Below are 15,783 nucleotides of genomic sequence, written 5' to 3' on the forward strand. Positions count from 1 at the left end.
CTAACTCGAACTTACCGGTTCGTAAATGTTCTCATCGTCGTTGGCATTGTCCAAATCATCCCCAAAACTAGCAAAATTTTCGATTGTCAAATCACTCAGTTCTTCATAATCGTTGCTGCTCGTCTGTGGGCCACTTCCACTGGCTAGCGATGTCGGACAATCGATATTGGTTCTCTCCTTAAGTCGCCCAGTTTCTAAATCACGTATCATTTCCACTTTGATGTTATGTTCTGAAGGCTGCATCGGAGCATATTGCGTTCCGACTAGATCAGCATCTCTGACACCGTAGCTGAATTGATGCAGCCGTCTAGCCTTCTTCAGGTTCATGTCAACCACCGCGTAGATCGGTTCGGATCGCAGCGAATACTCACCGCCGACTCCAGCTCGGTCACTCGAAGCACTTCTTTTTGGTGGCGATCGACAGCCCTGTTGACGAACCGGTGAACGGTTCAGCTCCGTGCGACTACTGTACATTTGACTAGATTTGTTTAGATCACTACAGTGACTATTGCTGCGGACACAATTTGTAGGGGACACTGTGGATGAATCCGACTTTACCTTCCGATAAAGGGTGTCCGTTGAGCCAACACTTCTAGCTCCGACGCTTCCGGCGCCGCTACCCAACGTGAAGCCATTCTCCGTTAAGGCGATGGTAATACTGGCAAAATAAAGAATGTAAAATGTCATTAGTATGATGTAAACAAGAAGCAATATTTTAAAAAATAACCCTGTTTCATTCCACCTAGTGGTGTAGTGATGCCTTTCTCATACTACTCATGCCATCATAAATATTACTGTGGAGTTCTAAAAACAACTGTTCGTTGAATAGAAACAGGAAAGTTTGTTTGAACGTAATCAAGCAAAGTCTAAGAATCAAAACACCCTATAGTTCCGGAACTGGAAGTATTATTCACAACGAATTCAGGGATTCTGTATGAAACCCTAGAACTTTTTCTTTGAATTTATAAATTTATGAAGATCGATTTGGCCAGCTTGAAGAAATGTAAGGTAGATGCTTTTTGATGTTTCTGACCACTATTTTAAATGCTTCCGAAACCTAAAGTCGTTAGTTAGTTAGGTCCGAACGAGCGGTAGCGATCTCGGACAGCATATGGACCGAAACGATGTGGCGTACCCACATTAGATTTTTTTTCATTTTCACTTAATAAACCGAAAATACCACATACATTTATTATTTTTTAAATAATAAAAATTGTTATGTGCCCTAGCACAAAATTTGGCTAACCCCTAAATAACACATACATTTGCCTGGTAGATACGCCTATGCAATTGCTTTGATGCTTAGTAGCTAATAGTCAACAAGTTTTCTTGGGAACTCCGTTCTGAGGTTCATGAATCAATCTTTATTCAAGAGTACAGGAATCAATCTTTATTTAAGAAGGTCAATTGTAGGTCAACAAAACGGGCATTAACTCTATCATCTTTCATTTGTCTTTATTTTAAATCAATTCTAATTATGATTTTAAGACGATTTCAGGATTCCGCGCTTTCGGCGAAATGGCTTTCGCCCTGTAACCGAAAGTTGTATTCGGATGAAATTCTCATGCTTTTTGTATGGGACCATAAGACCTTTAATTTAAACCTAAGCTTGTGAAAATCGATTACGCTATATCTGAGGAAAGTGAGTAAATAATCAGTTTACGTATTGTTTTCTTTACAGCGTGTATGAAAATTAGCAAAGCTCGCTGTGTGCACTGTTTGTAAAGGCGAGTTGTGTTTTCTTCTTCCGTACCAGCTCGTACCGGTGCATTACGGTTTTGTATCGTCATTTTATATGGCGGATTGAAAGCTTTAACATTCTTTGCCCTGTAATTGAAATTTTAAGTAGCTTTTGAGACAAATGTGAGCTTCAATTTAAATCAAGATTTGTGAAAATCGATTCAAGTATTGCGTAGAAATCGAAGTGATTTCGACTTTTGGAGGTTTTCTTCACTACCTTCGGTGCTTGCGGAACAGGAAATGGGAAACTAGTAGTGCCGAATCAAATTTATATGCCCACAAACTAATAAGTTCTGCAAACCAGAAAAATCGAATCCATCATTTGTGAAAAAATACTCAAGAAATCGAAAATTTTTCACTTATCGCACTCTAGTGCCGAAATCGGAAGTTGAATGCGGATAAAATGTTTAAAAAAAAATCAAGAAAATAATTTCAAGACCTTTCGTTTGAATACCAGTTTTTTGAAAAACGGTTAAGCCATTTACGAGAAAATTGAGTGAACATTTTATACTTTATTTTCACATTTTATCCTATAACTCTGGAGTTGGAAGTCGTATCTAAATGAAATTCAATAGCAGACTATGAGGCCAAATGACCTTTCATTTGAATCTAAGTTCGTGCAAATCGGTTCAGCGCTCTCTGATTTTTTTTCAGTGTATATCACCCTGTATCTCCGGAACCGGTAGTCGGATCAGGATGAAGTTCAATAGCAGGCTATGGGAACATAAGACCTTTCATTTGACTCTAATGTCGTTTTCACTTGAGAAAACTGAAACTGACCCAGGGTAGTTTCATCAAAGAAACACTTCTTCGATTCGCACGTAGCAACGAGGCAAACCTGATACAAAAACCAGGTTCGAAACTGACTCGATTCTCAGTTCAATGACGTTGAAACTACACACTTAAAAAAACCCTGTGATTTTACATCTTATTAGATGCACATAAATGTAGCGTCGCAGTTCACACAAATTTACGTGGAAGAACCGTTTTTGCAATGACTGAGCGGAAACATATATTGGAGAAGCCAAACGAATGAAAAACTAACAGAAAAGATGAGTTTTTTGAAAAAGATACGCTCAGAGACAGGACTCGAACCTGCGTTCTTATGCATTCCGTGCATACGCGCTACCATTTCGCCACTCTGAATCTTGTTTTAGTCACTCTAAAACGCCAGACAGACATAGTAGAACGTACATCGAACATGGTCCTGGCCGTCATCAATGCTTGATCGGAGAAATAGGTATAAAGCGAGAAGACTAGTGTTTGATGGACAGAGAAGATGTTTGGATGTAAGGTATCGGTCGGGTGACGGCCAGGATGTAGACCATGTTCGATGTACGTTCTACTGTGTCTGACTGACGTTTTAGAGTGACTAAAACAAGATTCAGAGTGGCGAAATGGTAGCACGTATGCACGGGATGTATAAGAACGCAGGTTCGAGTCCTGGGGTGGAATCATGTAAGGTGATTATCACCAAGTGATTATCACTTTTGAAAATTTGGAATCACGTAAGGTGATAATCACCAAGTTCTGTCACCACTGCTGAGAGGCTAACATCACTATCAAACGTTGGCATTACGTAAGGTGATAGTCACCACGATTTAATCACCTTCATGTCAAAATAGAGGTGATAGCAATTTAGTTATCACTTTCAGTAGTGATTTGATTTTTTGAGAAGTGGCTTTATAAATTATTGTCCGTTAGGTGAATTTTAAGCCACTGATATAAAAATAACTTACCAATATTGGTCGGAGAGGATAATTTTTTTAATGAAATTCGTACTCATATTGTGTCAAAATTATATACCAAAATGAAAAGTAACTTAGTTTATATAGTTTAAAGAATTCATAGAATGAACGGTAGTATTTATCAATTAAATCAATTCATTTATGTTCTAATTATTATTTGAAGGAATATCATTGGGGTATTCGTAAAGTCAAAGATAAGTTGCTTTCTGGAAAAGTGATAAGTTTATGAATGTAGACATCTCCTGTTGCACATAACGTAACATAAAAAAATTTATGCTAACATTTTCAGTAGAATTAGATGGCCGTGACTTAGTAAGCGACATATCAGTCTCGTTCAACTGAACGAGTAAATAAGATTAAACTGCGTTCTTAATTTTCTTCTTGTGAGTTGAACTAAATAAGGCAATATTTTTGGACAATTAGTTGCTGCTAATCATAGTGGATATTCGTAGTACCGGTGGGTAAAATTTCCAAAATGGAGGTAGCATTTGAAAGCTCTGTGAAATGCCATAATCGTAAAGTGAATGAAAACTATACAAGAAATTATTTAACGGATCTTTCTCATTCGAGAGGAATGCCATCCGTTGTGGAACATCAAGAAGATCTAACAATTCGTGTCATTTCAAAGCTAGCAAATTTATCCCAAAGAATTGACTGTGACATTGATTTCCATTGAAAAATAAAAATCGGCGCTAAATTAAACCAACAAGTGATTTTTTTTTTATTTGTTTGTGCGCAGGTAATTTTTTTCAACGTTACTCTTCGATCCATACAAATCATCATTGATAAACATGACTCGAATTGATGAAAAAAATTGAAAACTAAAGGAATAAAACTTTAGATTTTAAAATATTGTATGGGTATACGCCACTTTCATATGTTACTCCTCCTAATATCAACGGTATACGCCACATTCATATTTTACTCCTGAAAAATTGACGTTTCTTGACAGGTGATAAATGGAGTGAAGTTGGCTCAATCACCGGTGATGGTGATAGGAAAAGTGATCACCTTCGGTGATTCCAAACATTCTGGTGATCACCTCGTTATCACCAGGAGGTGATAGTCACTTATCACCTTACATGATTCCACCCCTGTCTCTGTGCGTATCTTTTTCCAATAAATCATCTTTTCTGTCAGTTTTTCATTCATTTGGCTTCTCCAATATATGTTTCCGCTCAGTCATTACAAAACTGAATCAGTGATTGTGTCTGATGAGTTTTCCGCTTCATTCGGAATCCCACAAGGCAGTCATCTAGGACCACTGATATTTTTACTGTCCATTTTATTTGCTAATCATCTTAAAATATATAACATAATCCAGAAAATAGATTATGCCTTATTAATGCAACACAGATTCCATGGTGTCAATCGGATTGAATCGATACAACGCAGATTTATTCGCTTTGTACTGCGTCGGTTGCCTTGGAATAATCCACAACAACTCCCGAGGTATGAAAGTCGAGCGATGTTAATTGGAATTGACACACTGCATGTCAAGAGCCATGACAATTTCTGAAATTTTTTAAATGATAGAATCGATTGCCCCGCACTTCTTAGTTAAATAAATAAATCAACTTAAACGTTCGATCGCATGCCCTTTGTAACAGTTTGTTCCTACGCTTGCCATTTCATCGCACAAATTATGAAACAAACGGTGCTATTACGGGCCTGCAGCGGATCTTCAATAGAGTTCCATCGGGATTTGATTTCCATCTGTCACGCCGTGCCATACGATCTAATTTTTCAAATATACTTATAAATAATCATTTGGACTTGTTGATGTTTGTTGATTCAAATAAATAAATAAATTACTGCAATTCACCTAAATGTTGTTCGGGAACACGAAGATGTCAAATTTTCACCGTTGAATTGACCGACAAAATCAAAAATTCCCTCAAAGAAAATATTGATTTCAAAACAACGTTCTCTTCTATACATATAAAATAATAGCGGAAAAAGTGTGTGTTGCTGATGCTCTCTGGTATCCGATCTACAAATGATTTTTTTTGTTCGAAAGGTGACATTTATGCGGAGGTTTTAGGCTATAGTAAAATCCTTCGGGAAAGTAGAGAAAAACTAGAAAATTGATTCATTTGGAATTGGAAATTTTCCGCTCAATGCATGCTAGATCTCCGATGATTGTTTGGCGTGTATGGAGTTGTGAAATGCTAGCAGACTGTAGAGCAAAATATGAATACTAGATTATTAATAAAATAGTTTGGCGCCAAACGAGCTGATTTGTGCAAAAAATTCACTGAGCCTACTTGATCACGTGTTTCTTTATTTCGAATCACATGTTCAATTAGGTAAGGGCGTCAAATGAACAGCGTACAGGTTGCCGTCAGGTCAAATTATAGAACGACTATAAGAAAAGAAAGTGATTAATGGTTTTTTATGATTCGTTGTTCCTAGAACTCCAGAGCTGAGAATCCTCTCTTCACGATAGATCTGTCACAATGCGCTGAAATTTCATTCAGAGATAACAGGATTGAGGTGTGCTGCCACTTTTAATTAACGCCGTTAACTCAAACACCAAAACTATTCGGTTCTCTACTTTTTGGAAAAATTTCATTCGAATTAGAAAGATGTTTTCTGTTTGTTTTTCGGGTTAAATTTTTCATAAGCATTTCCCATGCTATACCTTTGAAGGATTCTTTGGACGAGATTTTGTGTAATTTTTTCTCGAAACGACCTCCAAATTTCGTCAATCGCTTGAAATTGCAAGTTCGGTTATTCATTTGAGTCCCAACGTCTTCAATTGGCCCAAACACGATCCAAATTGTATCCACTCAGAGTACTTATTTGCGTTTTGAGTGGCTATGAACAGTCGTCCAATGTACTCGAACCATCCCGTTTGCTCCTTGTTATTAAATTACATCGATGGAACCGATATTTTCAAACTCATCGACATGTTCTGCCTATTCGAACGATTCACTCTCTTGCTCATAAACTGCCAAACTGATTTTGGTTGTATTTTGCTTGGGTCATCACCAACAATTGTCAATTGATTCATTTTTACGGACATGAAGGATGATACCTCTCACTGTGCGAGAAAAATACTATCTACTTCGCTCATCCAGAACAATCATGAGGGTCGTTCGATTATTCTTACTTTAGAGTATTCGAAATAATTTCCATCCAAAGATAATATATAAGCTGTGAAAAGTTCATCGAGACAGCTACAGGTACAGAAATTAGAGGAACAAGTACATAAGGTAAGTTCAGGAAAAAATAAAGAAGATACAGGAATAAGTGCAAAACCAAGTACAGAAATGAGGAAAACAAGTATAGGAAATACTGGCACAATTGAGTGCAGAAAAATGTACAGAATATGCAGATGGTGCAGATATAAGTACAGAAGTTACAGGACCAAATAGTGAAAATACTGGAGCAGGTACAAAAAGTACAGGAACTAATTTTGAAACAACCACAGAAAGTACAGGAACAAACACACAAGTTACAGAAACAAGCACACAAAGTACAAAATAAAGTGCAAAAAATCGAGAAACAAGTACAGAAAAAAGTTTAAAGTTCAAAAGATAATCGCAAATGTTGTCGAGGCAGCAATTTTGAATGGCAAATTAGAAGAAGAGAAAGTTTTCATTCCTCGCATTCCAATGATGCCCACTGATGTGTCATTTGAATTTGAACGCCATTTTCTCATCCGTTTGACTTTTCCGTTACCGTCAATAATAGTTATGAGTCTGTAGCGTGAATTTAAAGTTTTTTCAGATGGAAAATTGTATGTTGCCTGTACACGTTTCGGCAAACCATCGGTTTTATATATTTTGTTCTGTTGTCCGCCAATATCATAGAGCTTTATAATGATTTTTTTTCAATTGTTATTGAAATTGAAAAGTAGTTTTGATTTTCTACATCTAATCTAATATTATTGCGCTACGAAGTGTGCAGGGATCCGCTAGTTCGGCATAAATATTTTGGGAGAACGTTGAATAAATTCGTTATATAAAAAAACAAAAATAAAATTTCACTGTACTTTTGCTGCGAATCCATCAACTATTTTTATGTGATTGAACTTTATTAGATTAACTCAAATGAAGCACTGAGTTAAAATATGTAACAAATTTGGAGTGGAATTCCAATGAGTTAGGTTCTTTGCTAATTCTGAATATGGTTTAAATTCGGGCAAATTCTAATTTTGGGAAGGACGAAGTTCTTCGGGACAGCTAGTGTAATTATAAACCTGTTTGGAGTTTCTTTCAATTTTTATATGGGGGCCACAACTGCGTGCAGACCCAAGTAACTTCGACACAGAAAACGATACCAACTGTAGGACACATGTACAATACACTAACAACTATAAATCCAACGTTGTTTGCGAAAAATTATCAAAAATTATATTAAAACTGCGACGAATGAAGTACCGAAGTGCGATCAGTAAACCAATTGCCCTTCAACCATTGCCTGAACGGCATTGCGCGAAGAAACCAAAGTCAAATGACTGTTGGGTTGAGTTACAATATTCTAGACAGGTAACTTTTGGCAAACATTTGAATTCAGTCCGTGTCTGATATAAACAAATTCGTGATGGAATTAGATAACATTCACACTTACTGCAGACATGCGTATGCAATTACAGTATAACCAATCGGTTGAACTTGTTTGGAAGCATTTAAAGCAGTAGTGCTCGACATCGGCAATGGAAAAATGCCAATCGATGGCTCGAATTGGCTCATAACAATTTCACCTTTTTCTTTTGCTATATTACTCAATTCATAGGAGAACTAATCAAATTTATGTTTCTTTACATAGCACAAACAGTACAGACCGAAGGGCTGTCTAAACACATGCAATTGTATCACTTTCAAACCGGTCACCGAAACCGAATTGGATTAAAAGCATATCACTTCCAGTGCACTGTAGATTTCAGTGATACCTGATTTTGTTCGTCTGAGATTTCAAAGTTAGCAGCACACACACGCACACGATAAATCGTTTTACGATCTTATTTAATGCACAACACTAAAACGTGTCGATTACAGCACCGTACCGACTATTAAATCACACCCATGGCTCGAATTACCAAAGAGTCCAAAGCGCTTTTCGCACGGATCGATCATCGCACCGAAAGAGTTCATTCCACCAATTACGAAAAATTGCATTTTCGAATCTCGTTTTGCTCGACACTCACACACACACACCCTCAAACTGATACAGATTAATTTACCGCTCGATTAATCTAAACCCATTACCCAATCGACGCGGGGTTGGGCACCGACGGGGACTCACCTTTCCGCACTCCACTTGGTAAGATTGTTGTGATTGATATCGGTGAGCGGTTTCGACTCCATCATCATCACCGGCAGTAGCAAATCTGGCCGTCCGCCCCCAATTCTCGTCGTCACAGATCGCAGATCCGTTGCACTGCCTCCGGTAGTTCCGCGGTTATTGTTCACGCGTACGCTGCCGTCGCTACTACCGGTGCCAAAGCGCCGCAGGTCACCGGTGCTGGCTGCAAAACTGGGCCCACCGTTTGACGAAATGTTTTGTCCTCGTCCGACCGGTGTTGCTGTTGTTGTTGTTGTTGTTGGCTGCAGTCTACCACCGTCACTGAACATACTGTTGATCCGGCATACCTCAACGGACTGATGCATTTTCGCCCGATCGGTGTGCAGTCGGAAGTTGTTGGCTAGGGCTGTGGTTACTTTCCCCTCACCGTACTGCTTCAGTTCTCCGCCCGGACGACTATCAACTGATCTGCTGCTTTTCACGTGCTTTCCCTTATCCTCCCGTTCACCGGCGTCTGGTCCTTCCTTCAAGTTGTTGTTGTTGTTGTTCTTGTCGCTGCCACTGCTTTGACTGGTTTTGGTCGTCACTTTGATCCCTGGGTCCCCTCGGCTGATGTTACCGTTACTGATATCACGCGCCACTGCTACTGCTTTTGCTACCGTTGCTGTTGTTGTTGTTGTTGCTGGTTTTTCATCGTTTTCCCTACGAGGAAAGAAAAACGGATCAGAGAGATAAATATAGAATTTTTTTTGTTCAGATTATAAGCTTGCAAGTAGCTGGCTCTAGTAGGTAGGGTCTTCCTCGATGGGTTTATGTTTTATTAGGAAGTGAACTGTGTTTGTACATACTAGACTTAGTAGGATGAAAGGAGAAGGAAAAAAATCCATTTTGAGTGACTGCTTCCAGACCTTCCGACCGAGCTGCGTTAACAGCAATGGAATGAATAAAATTAGAGAAGCTATAGGAAAATGATGCTGCCAGACTGCATCTTGTGGCCCCCTTTTTTCCGTGGTCTATTCAATGTAACCTCCATTGCCGGATACGCGCAGTGTGATATGTTTACTCTAATGGAAACGTTTAGTTATCTGGCCGACATATTTACGATGTTCTGCTGTGATTATCACGTGTACTCATGGAGTATGAGTGCAATGGACTGACCGAGGGAAAAGAACTTTAAATCGAGCAATATATTTTCCGGCTAGAACACTGATTTGAACGTCTGTGTCTGATATATTGTTGCCAGCGAGAGGTGCAGTATTTATATCGAAGAAAAAACTGTTTTTGTTTTGAAACTTAAAATTTCGATCAAATATAAATTTGGTTCGTTATTTTTATTCTTGGATGGCCTACTAAAAGTGTCGTGGATAATCGGATGGGCTTTCCATCATATAGTGCTAGGATTTAAAATACACTAAGGTGGTTTTTTATGCGGTTTGTTTACGCGGATACCCGATTTTATGCGGATTTCCGAAGGTACGCGGTTGTTTCTCCGCGAATTTTCAAAGTCACCCGGTTTTCTTGTTTTGTCTCAGAAATGCATGAAAAGTCAAGATCTGGTGTTGTCTCAATGTTTTTTAAATCAAATCTTAGACAGTCCGAAAAAAATCGTTTCAGACTGATCTAAACTTTTTTTGAATTTCTAAGATATTTGGAATTAAAAAACGGGCTTAATCCACCTAGCAGTGAGATGATACCTTTTTTTATCAATCCGCATGTGTTTTTTGCATGAATATTCTTCGGTGTTTCAGTTTTCATGACATTATTCTAATGGCCGTCGTTTTAAGGGGCAATTTGAGATTTTAATCACTCATTACTCTGTAATGTCGAAACTGCTGATTGGATCGAATTTGAATCTAAAAGTGAATCGATTAAACATTCCATGATATGTCGAAGTAATTTTCACTTTAGAGTTTAGGGTAATTTAAGGTACTTCCGGAGCCGGTATTCAGGAACCAGCATAACTCAAAACGATTCGTAAGCCATGAATTGACTTGCCGAATAAATTGCAATAGTTTTGAGTTCAACTTTAATGCTTTTAGGGATTGTCATCTTCCATATCGGTTTGAATTTTAAAAATTCATCCTACAATTCCAGAATCGGAAGTCAGAATTGGATAAAATTGGACTTATTTTAATTTGAACTTTTGTTTCTGAAATTTGGTTTAGCTTTCTCTGAGAAAACGATTGAGCTTTGAGAAACGATTCGATACTGGAACCGGATTTCGAAATTCGGTATAACCGAAGTCAGTTAAATTCACCTGAGGAGCTAAATAGTTTACACACGGAAAACCCTCCAATCAAAAAATTACGATCTCGCAATTTTTGATTTTTGCAGTTGTTGTTTTAACTAATAATTAGTTGATTCAACCAATTTGCTATTTGATTTGCACATACTGAAGTAGTTGAAAAATATGTTGTTTTTAATGCTGTCTAATGTCAAAAACAGCACAAAGCAAAACAAAAATCGCAATGGAAAATCAACCATTACAGTAGTTGAAATTCAAACGCATTTATCATAACACTAAGTGTCAGCATATTAATGCGATGATAAATTATCTACATCTTTACTGCTCTGGTGTTACAAGAAGAAACGATTGATATAAAGTAGTGCTAAGCACAGAACTGATAGCCGTTGGAGATATTGCAATTAACAAAACGTGTTTAATCAAAACTAGAACATAGTGAATTGTATGCGTTTGAATTTTGGTCTTAAAATCAACTTGATTCTCCATCGTGAAATGCATGTTAATGAATGAGCATCATGTTATCTTCAAGTCATGTACAAAAATTGTATGAACAAAGTGATTAAATAGAAAATGTTTAATATTCATTCATATAATCTGTTGAAACTGTAAGTTGCAATGGCTCAAAAAGTAAAAATCAGTGCATTCGCTTCGACTTTTTGTTCGTAAGTAATATAGTGGTCACAATTGGAACTTTTCGTTGACACCAGCACTACTAAAAGAGAGTATATTATTTATATTAAATATTACTTATTTTTTTATATATCTTAACATACCGAATTTCCATTTAAAAAATAAGAACGTATCAATAAGGAATATTTTATTGTCATTCAAAATCAATAATTTTGCTTAAGTTGAAATAACTAATCGTAATATCTGAAACAACTAAAACCGATTTGTTTTTCAACTCACATAACTGTTAAATCAAAAACAAGGTCGGTTGTTGTAACTAAAATCTTTATTGAAATTGAGAGGTGTGTGTCTTGACTAACTGACAGCATCATTTTTTCAACCAAAATTTTTGTTATTTCAACCATCGTTTCTGTTGATCAAAAAACAAAAATGACAGTTCAGAAAAAACAACAATCTATTAGTTGTACCAAATTTTAACCAATCAAATTCAGAAAAACAACTAATATTTTGGTTGTTTCACGATCGCGAGGGGTTCCGTGCATTTGTTTCAAAATGTTTGAAAAACAATGTAGACATCTTTGAGGAATCGTAGTGCGAATTAAGTTTATGGATGCCTTCCGAAACGAAAACTGAATACAACCTGAATAGACATTTTTATACTAATCACCCTGTATCTCCGAAACCGGAAGTTGGATCTGACGGAAAAACAAGATGTTTTATAGAATCTTGAAACTTTTCATTTGAATCTTAGATGATTCTTAGATTTCATTTGAATCTTGGATCGGTTCAGCCATCTACGAGAAAAATGAGTTACACAGTTTTAATTTCGTTTCACATATCATCTTGTAGTTCCGGAACCAGAGGTCGGAACCAAACATAATTCAGGAACCTTGTTTGGGAGTATACGACTTTTCATATGAATCTGAGTTTGTAGAAAACGGTTGAGTCATCTCCGAAAAAAATTGAGTGAAATTATTTGTCACACACCCATTTGCTGATCTCGACGAACTGATTCGAATGGTATATGGGTGTTATGATCTTCTAGCATTTATTGCTGTACGTAGTTTAAAACAATATAATTATGGAATTGCTTTCAACTTGAAAATGCTGCCATCATCTGGTTTACATATGGCATATTCGAACGATTATGTTGCCAAAATCGAACCGTGCTAAAATCGGTCCGAGACAAAATATCATGCTGTACACAGTCTTTTGGGCGCTTAGAAACAAATGTATGTAATAGTATAAAAAATTGTGTTTTATGTTGCTCCCAAGCATTTCTTTGCCAGACAGCGCTCAAAACTTCTACTGCTGGAATAGGGGAAAAAGTCGCTTACACAAAAATTTCGATATCTCCGTTAAAAATGGACGGATTTTAACAATCTTTGGCTTGTTGGATAGGTATTACCATGCGGAATCTAAGAATCTGAAAATATGCTCTGTTTTCAAGGTCAATTGTGACAGAAATTTTGACATAAAACTTCGTATAACTCAAAAAGTAAACATCCGATCTCAAAACCATTTAATAGCGTTTTGGGTGACGGGGAGACCTTTCATTTGCGACTAGTTTGATCAAAATCGGTCCAGCCATCTTTGAGATCTCGACCTCTTAGTTGACAACACACACACACACACACACACGGACATTTGCTCAGTTCGTCGAGCTGAATCGATTGATATATGACATTCGGCCCTCCGGGCCTCGTAATTTTTTTCTGAAGTTTGAGCGAATTCTATACCTATTTTTTATATTTATAAAAAAAGGTAAAAAGACGGATCAGTAATATCACAGACATAGGTAATTGGAGTACGTGAATACGAATAAAAATGATAATCGTTCGTATTAGTTGATTGTGTGAATTTATAATAAATAATTAATGCGAAACAAATGAGAGTAAAAAACACTGCAACATACAGAATTTTGATGTCGATTTCATTTCGAATTTGAATATTTCAGTGAAAGAAACTATCAAGTTCTGTACGGGATTATTTCAGAAGGGCCAAATTGTGTTATTCTCTACGATATTAAAACCTGTTCGGATATAAACCATATTGAACACTGTTGCGAATTTGGCACTGCGAAAATTGCACAAAGCTTATCAAATAGTCCTACATTTGCACTGCATTGATGGTTTTAAACTCCGAATTGCAAAGAAATAATCTTTATAGTTCTTTAGATAACATTTCGAGTCATTAGAAGGGCTGATTTTGCATAATGTTCCCCATTTGTTGTCAACTTTTCGTTGTATTTTGCTCCAATGCAAACGACCAGCAGCAGGATGACGCGATCGATCTTATTTGAAGGGAAACTGGCTCTGCGAACGTCCCGCAATTAATTCACTCTGGCTCTGGACCTGAACCAACCTGAATGATAGATTTACACAGTAGGAAAACGTACCACCGCGTAAAAAAGACCTCAGTGGAGTTTAATTGACCAGTTATGCTATTATGTTCGAGCTTTGTACTATAGAAATACACGGGTCATTTTTTACGCGGTCTTTTTTTAATTGTTTTTTTTTTACGCGGTTTTCTTGTTTCGTCTCAAAAATGCATGAAACGTCGAGATCTGGTGTTATCTCGAAATTTTTCTCAGTCAACTCTCTGAAAATTTTGCAGCTTACACCAAGTCCTAAAGCCGAATTTTCGAAAAAAAAAATCTTTCGAAATAACACTTTATCGCAACGTTTTATGCATTTCTAAGACATTTGGAGTAAACAAAATAACTTCTTTTGAGATTACACCAAATCTGGACGTTTTATGCATTTCTAAGACATTTGACCTCAAAAAAAATTTCGATTTTCAAAATCTCAAAAAAAAAATCCAAAAAAAAGTCCAAAAGTTGATTTGAGATTACACCAGATCTGGACATTTCATGCATTTCTGAAATAATTGACATTAAAAAATCTTTAGTTTTGGTTTTTTACGCGGATTTCTGAAGTTACGCAGTTTTTTCCGCGTTTTTTACGCGATACGTATCCCTCGCGTAAAAAGGGACCTCAGCGTATTCTTAATATCCGTAGCATCGTTGCAATGGCTCAGTAGGTTTACGAGTCGTCTGTGAAATCTTCAGATCGACTCAAGATGCATAACCGATTTTCTTCGTATGCTATTGAATTTTATCCTGATCCGTCTTCCGATTCCAGAGTAACGGGGTAAAATGCACAAAAAAAAAGTTTACTCGATTATTCCAAAGACCACTCAACCAATTTTCACAAGCTTAGGTTCAAATGAAAGGTCACACAATCCTTTAGGTTGCTGTCAGAGTGAAAGCGTCAAGCGAAGCGTCGAGGCGCGCGTGCGAGCTAGTTGCATCTGATCAAAGCAAACCTGTCAGAGTGAATGCGATGCGAAAACAGTACATCGCAATGAATCGCTTCGCTTCGGTCCGCTTTCCGCGCTCACTCTGACATCAACCTTAGAATCCTATCAAATTTCATCTGGATATAACTTCCGATTTCGGAATTACAATTTAATTTTCCCTCAAGAGCGTGTTTTTATACGTGAAACTGAAAAATCGAGCAAAAAACTAGTGGTATAATTCTTCAATTGTACAGGTTTGATTAGTTGATGACCAAAAACACTGGTTTGGTTCCCGGTTCCGGAAGTACCGAAAAAAGTGATCGTGTATTCAATTATATAATTTAATGTTCGAAGATGATTTTATGCAAATGTTATCCGCGGCTCCACTTTAGAAAAAATACACTCTCTCATATCAGCCGGTATTTCACGAATGATGCAACCAGCTCATAATACACACCAAACAGTGACATTCTTGGGATGCATTGGTAGCTCTTGCAATGCTTCTGGCTGGTTTTCCCTTCCGATGTGGCAATTTTGCTTGTTGACGTATCCATTCAACCAGAAATGAGCTTCAAGCAGTTTAAAAAAATTATCAAAATTTCATTTCGGTTTGATTGTTTGTGGATGTCTAAATTGACTCACAAATTCATTCAAATGGATGGTCTCATAATGCGGGTCGGATGCATTAAATCTTGTTTAAATCTTACTGGGAATAACCTCAGACTCTATATTCAATTTCCACGCAAACCTGCGTTGTTTCAAAGCCCAATTGTCGATTCCACATTTGAAGTAGTCAAAATACTACGAAATGAGACTTTTATAAATCTATCAGATGTCTATTTTGTTTCGATTATAGAGGTTTTAACC

At 37.1% G+C, this 15,783-nt stretch overlaps 1 protein-coding gene across 7 annotated transcripts in view; it reads right to left on the reverse strand.

Annotated features, from left to right (window-relative positions):
• LOC131426170 (uncharacterized) overlaps positions 1-15,783 on the reverse strand; it is a 50,413-nt gene that overhangs the window by 740 nt on the left and 33,890 nt on the right. For all 7 annotated transcript variants that reach the window (XM_058588666.1, XM_058588665.1, XM_058588669.1 and 4 more), the window contains exons 6-7: positions 8,742-9,443; positions 16-658 (exon numbers count right to left, since the gene is read on the reverse strand). In XM_058588666.1, the coding sequence (XP_058444649.1) occupies positions 16-658; positions 8,742-9,443 (1,345 nt within the window). The remainder of the gene's footprint in view (positions 1-15; positions 659-8,741; positions 9,444-15,783) is intronic.

The sequence above is a fragment of the Malaya genurostris genome, chromosome 1, assembly GCF_030247185.1.
Source record: "Malaya genurostris strain Urasoe2022 chromosome 1, Malgen_1.1, whole genome shotgun sequence".
NCBI classification, from domain to species: domain Eukaryota; kingdom Metazoa; phylum Arthropoda; class Insecta; order Diptera; family Culicidae; genus Malaya; species Malaya genurostris.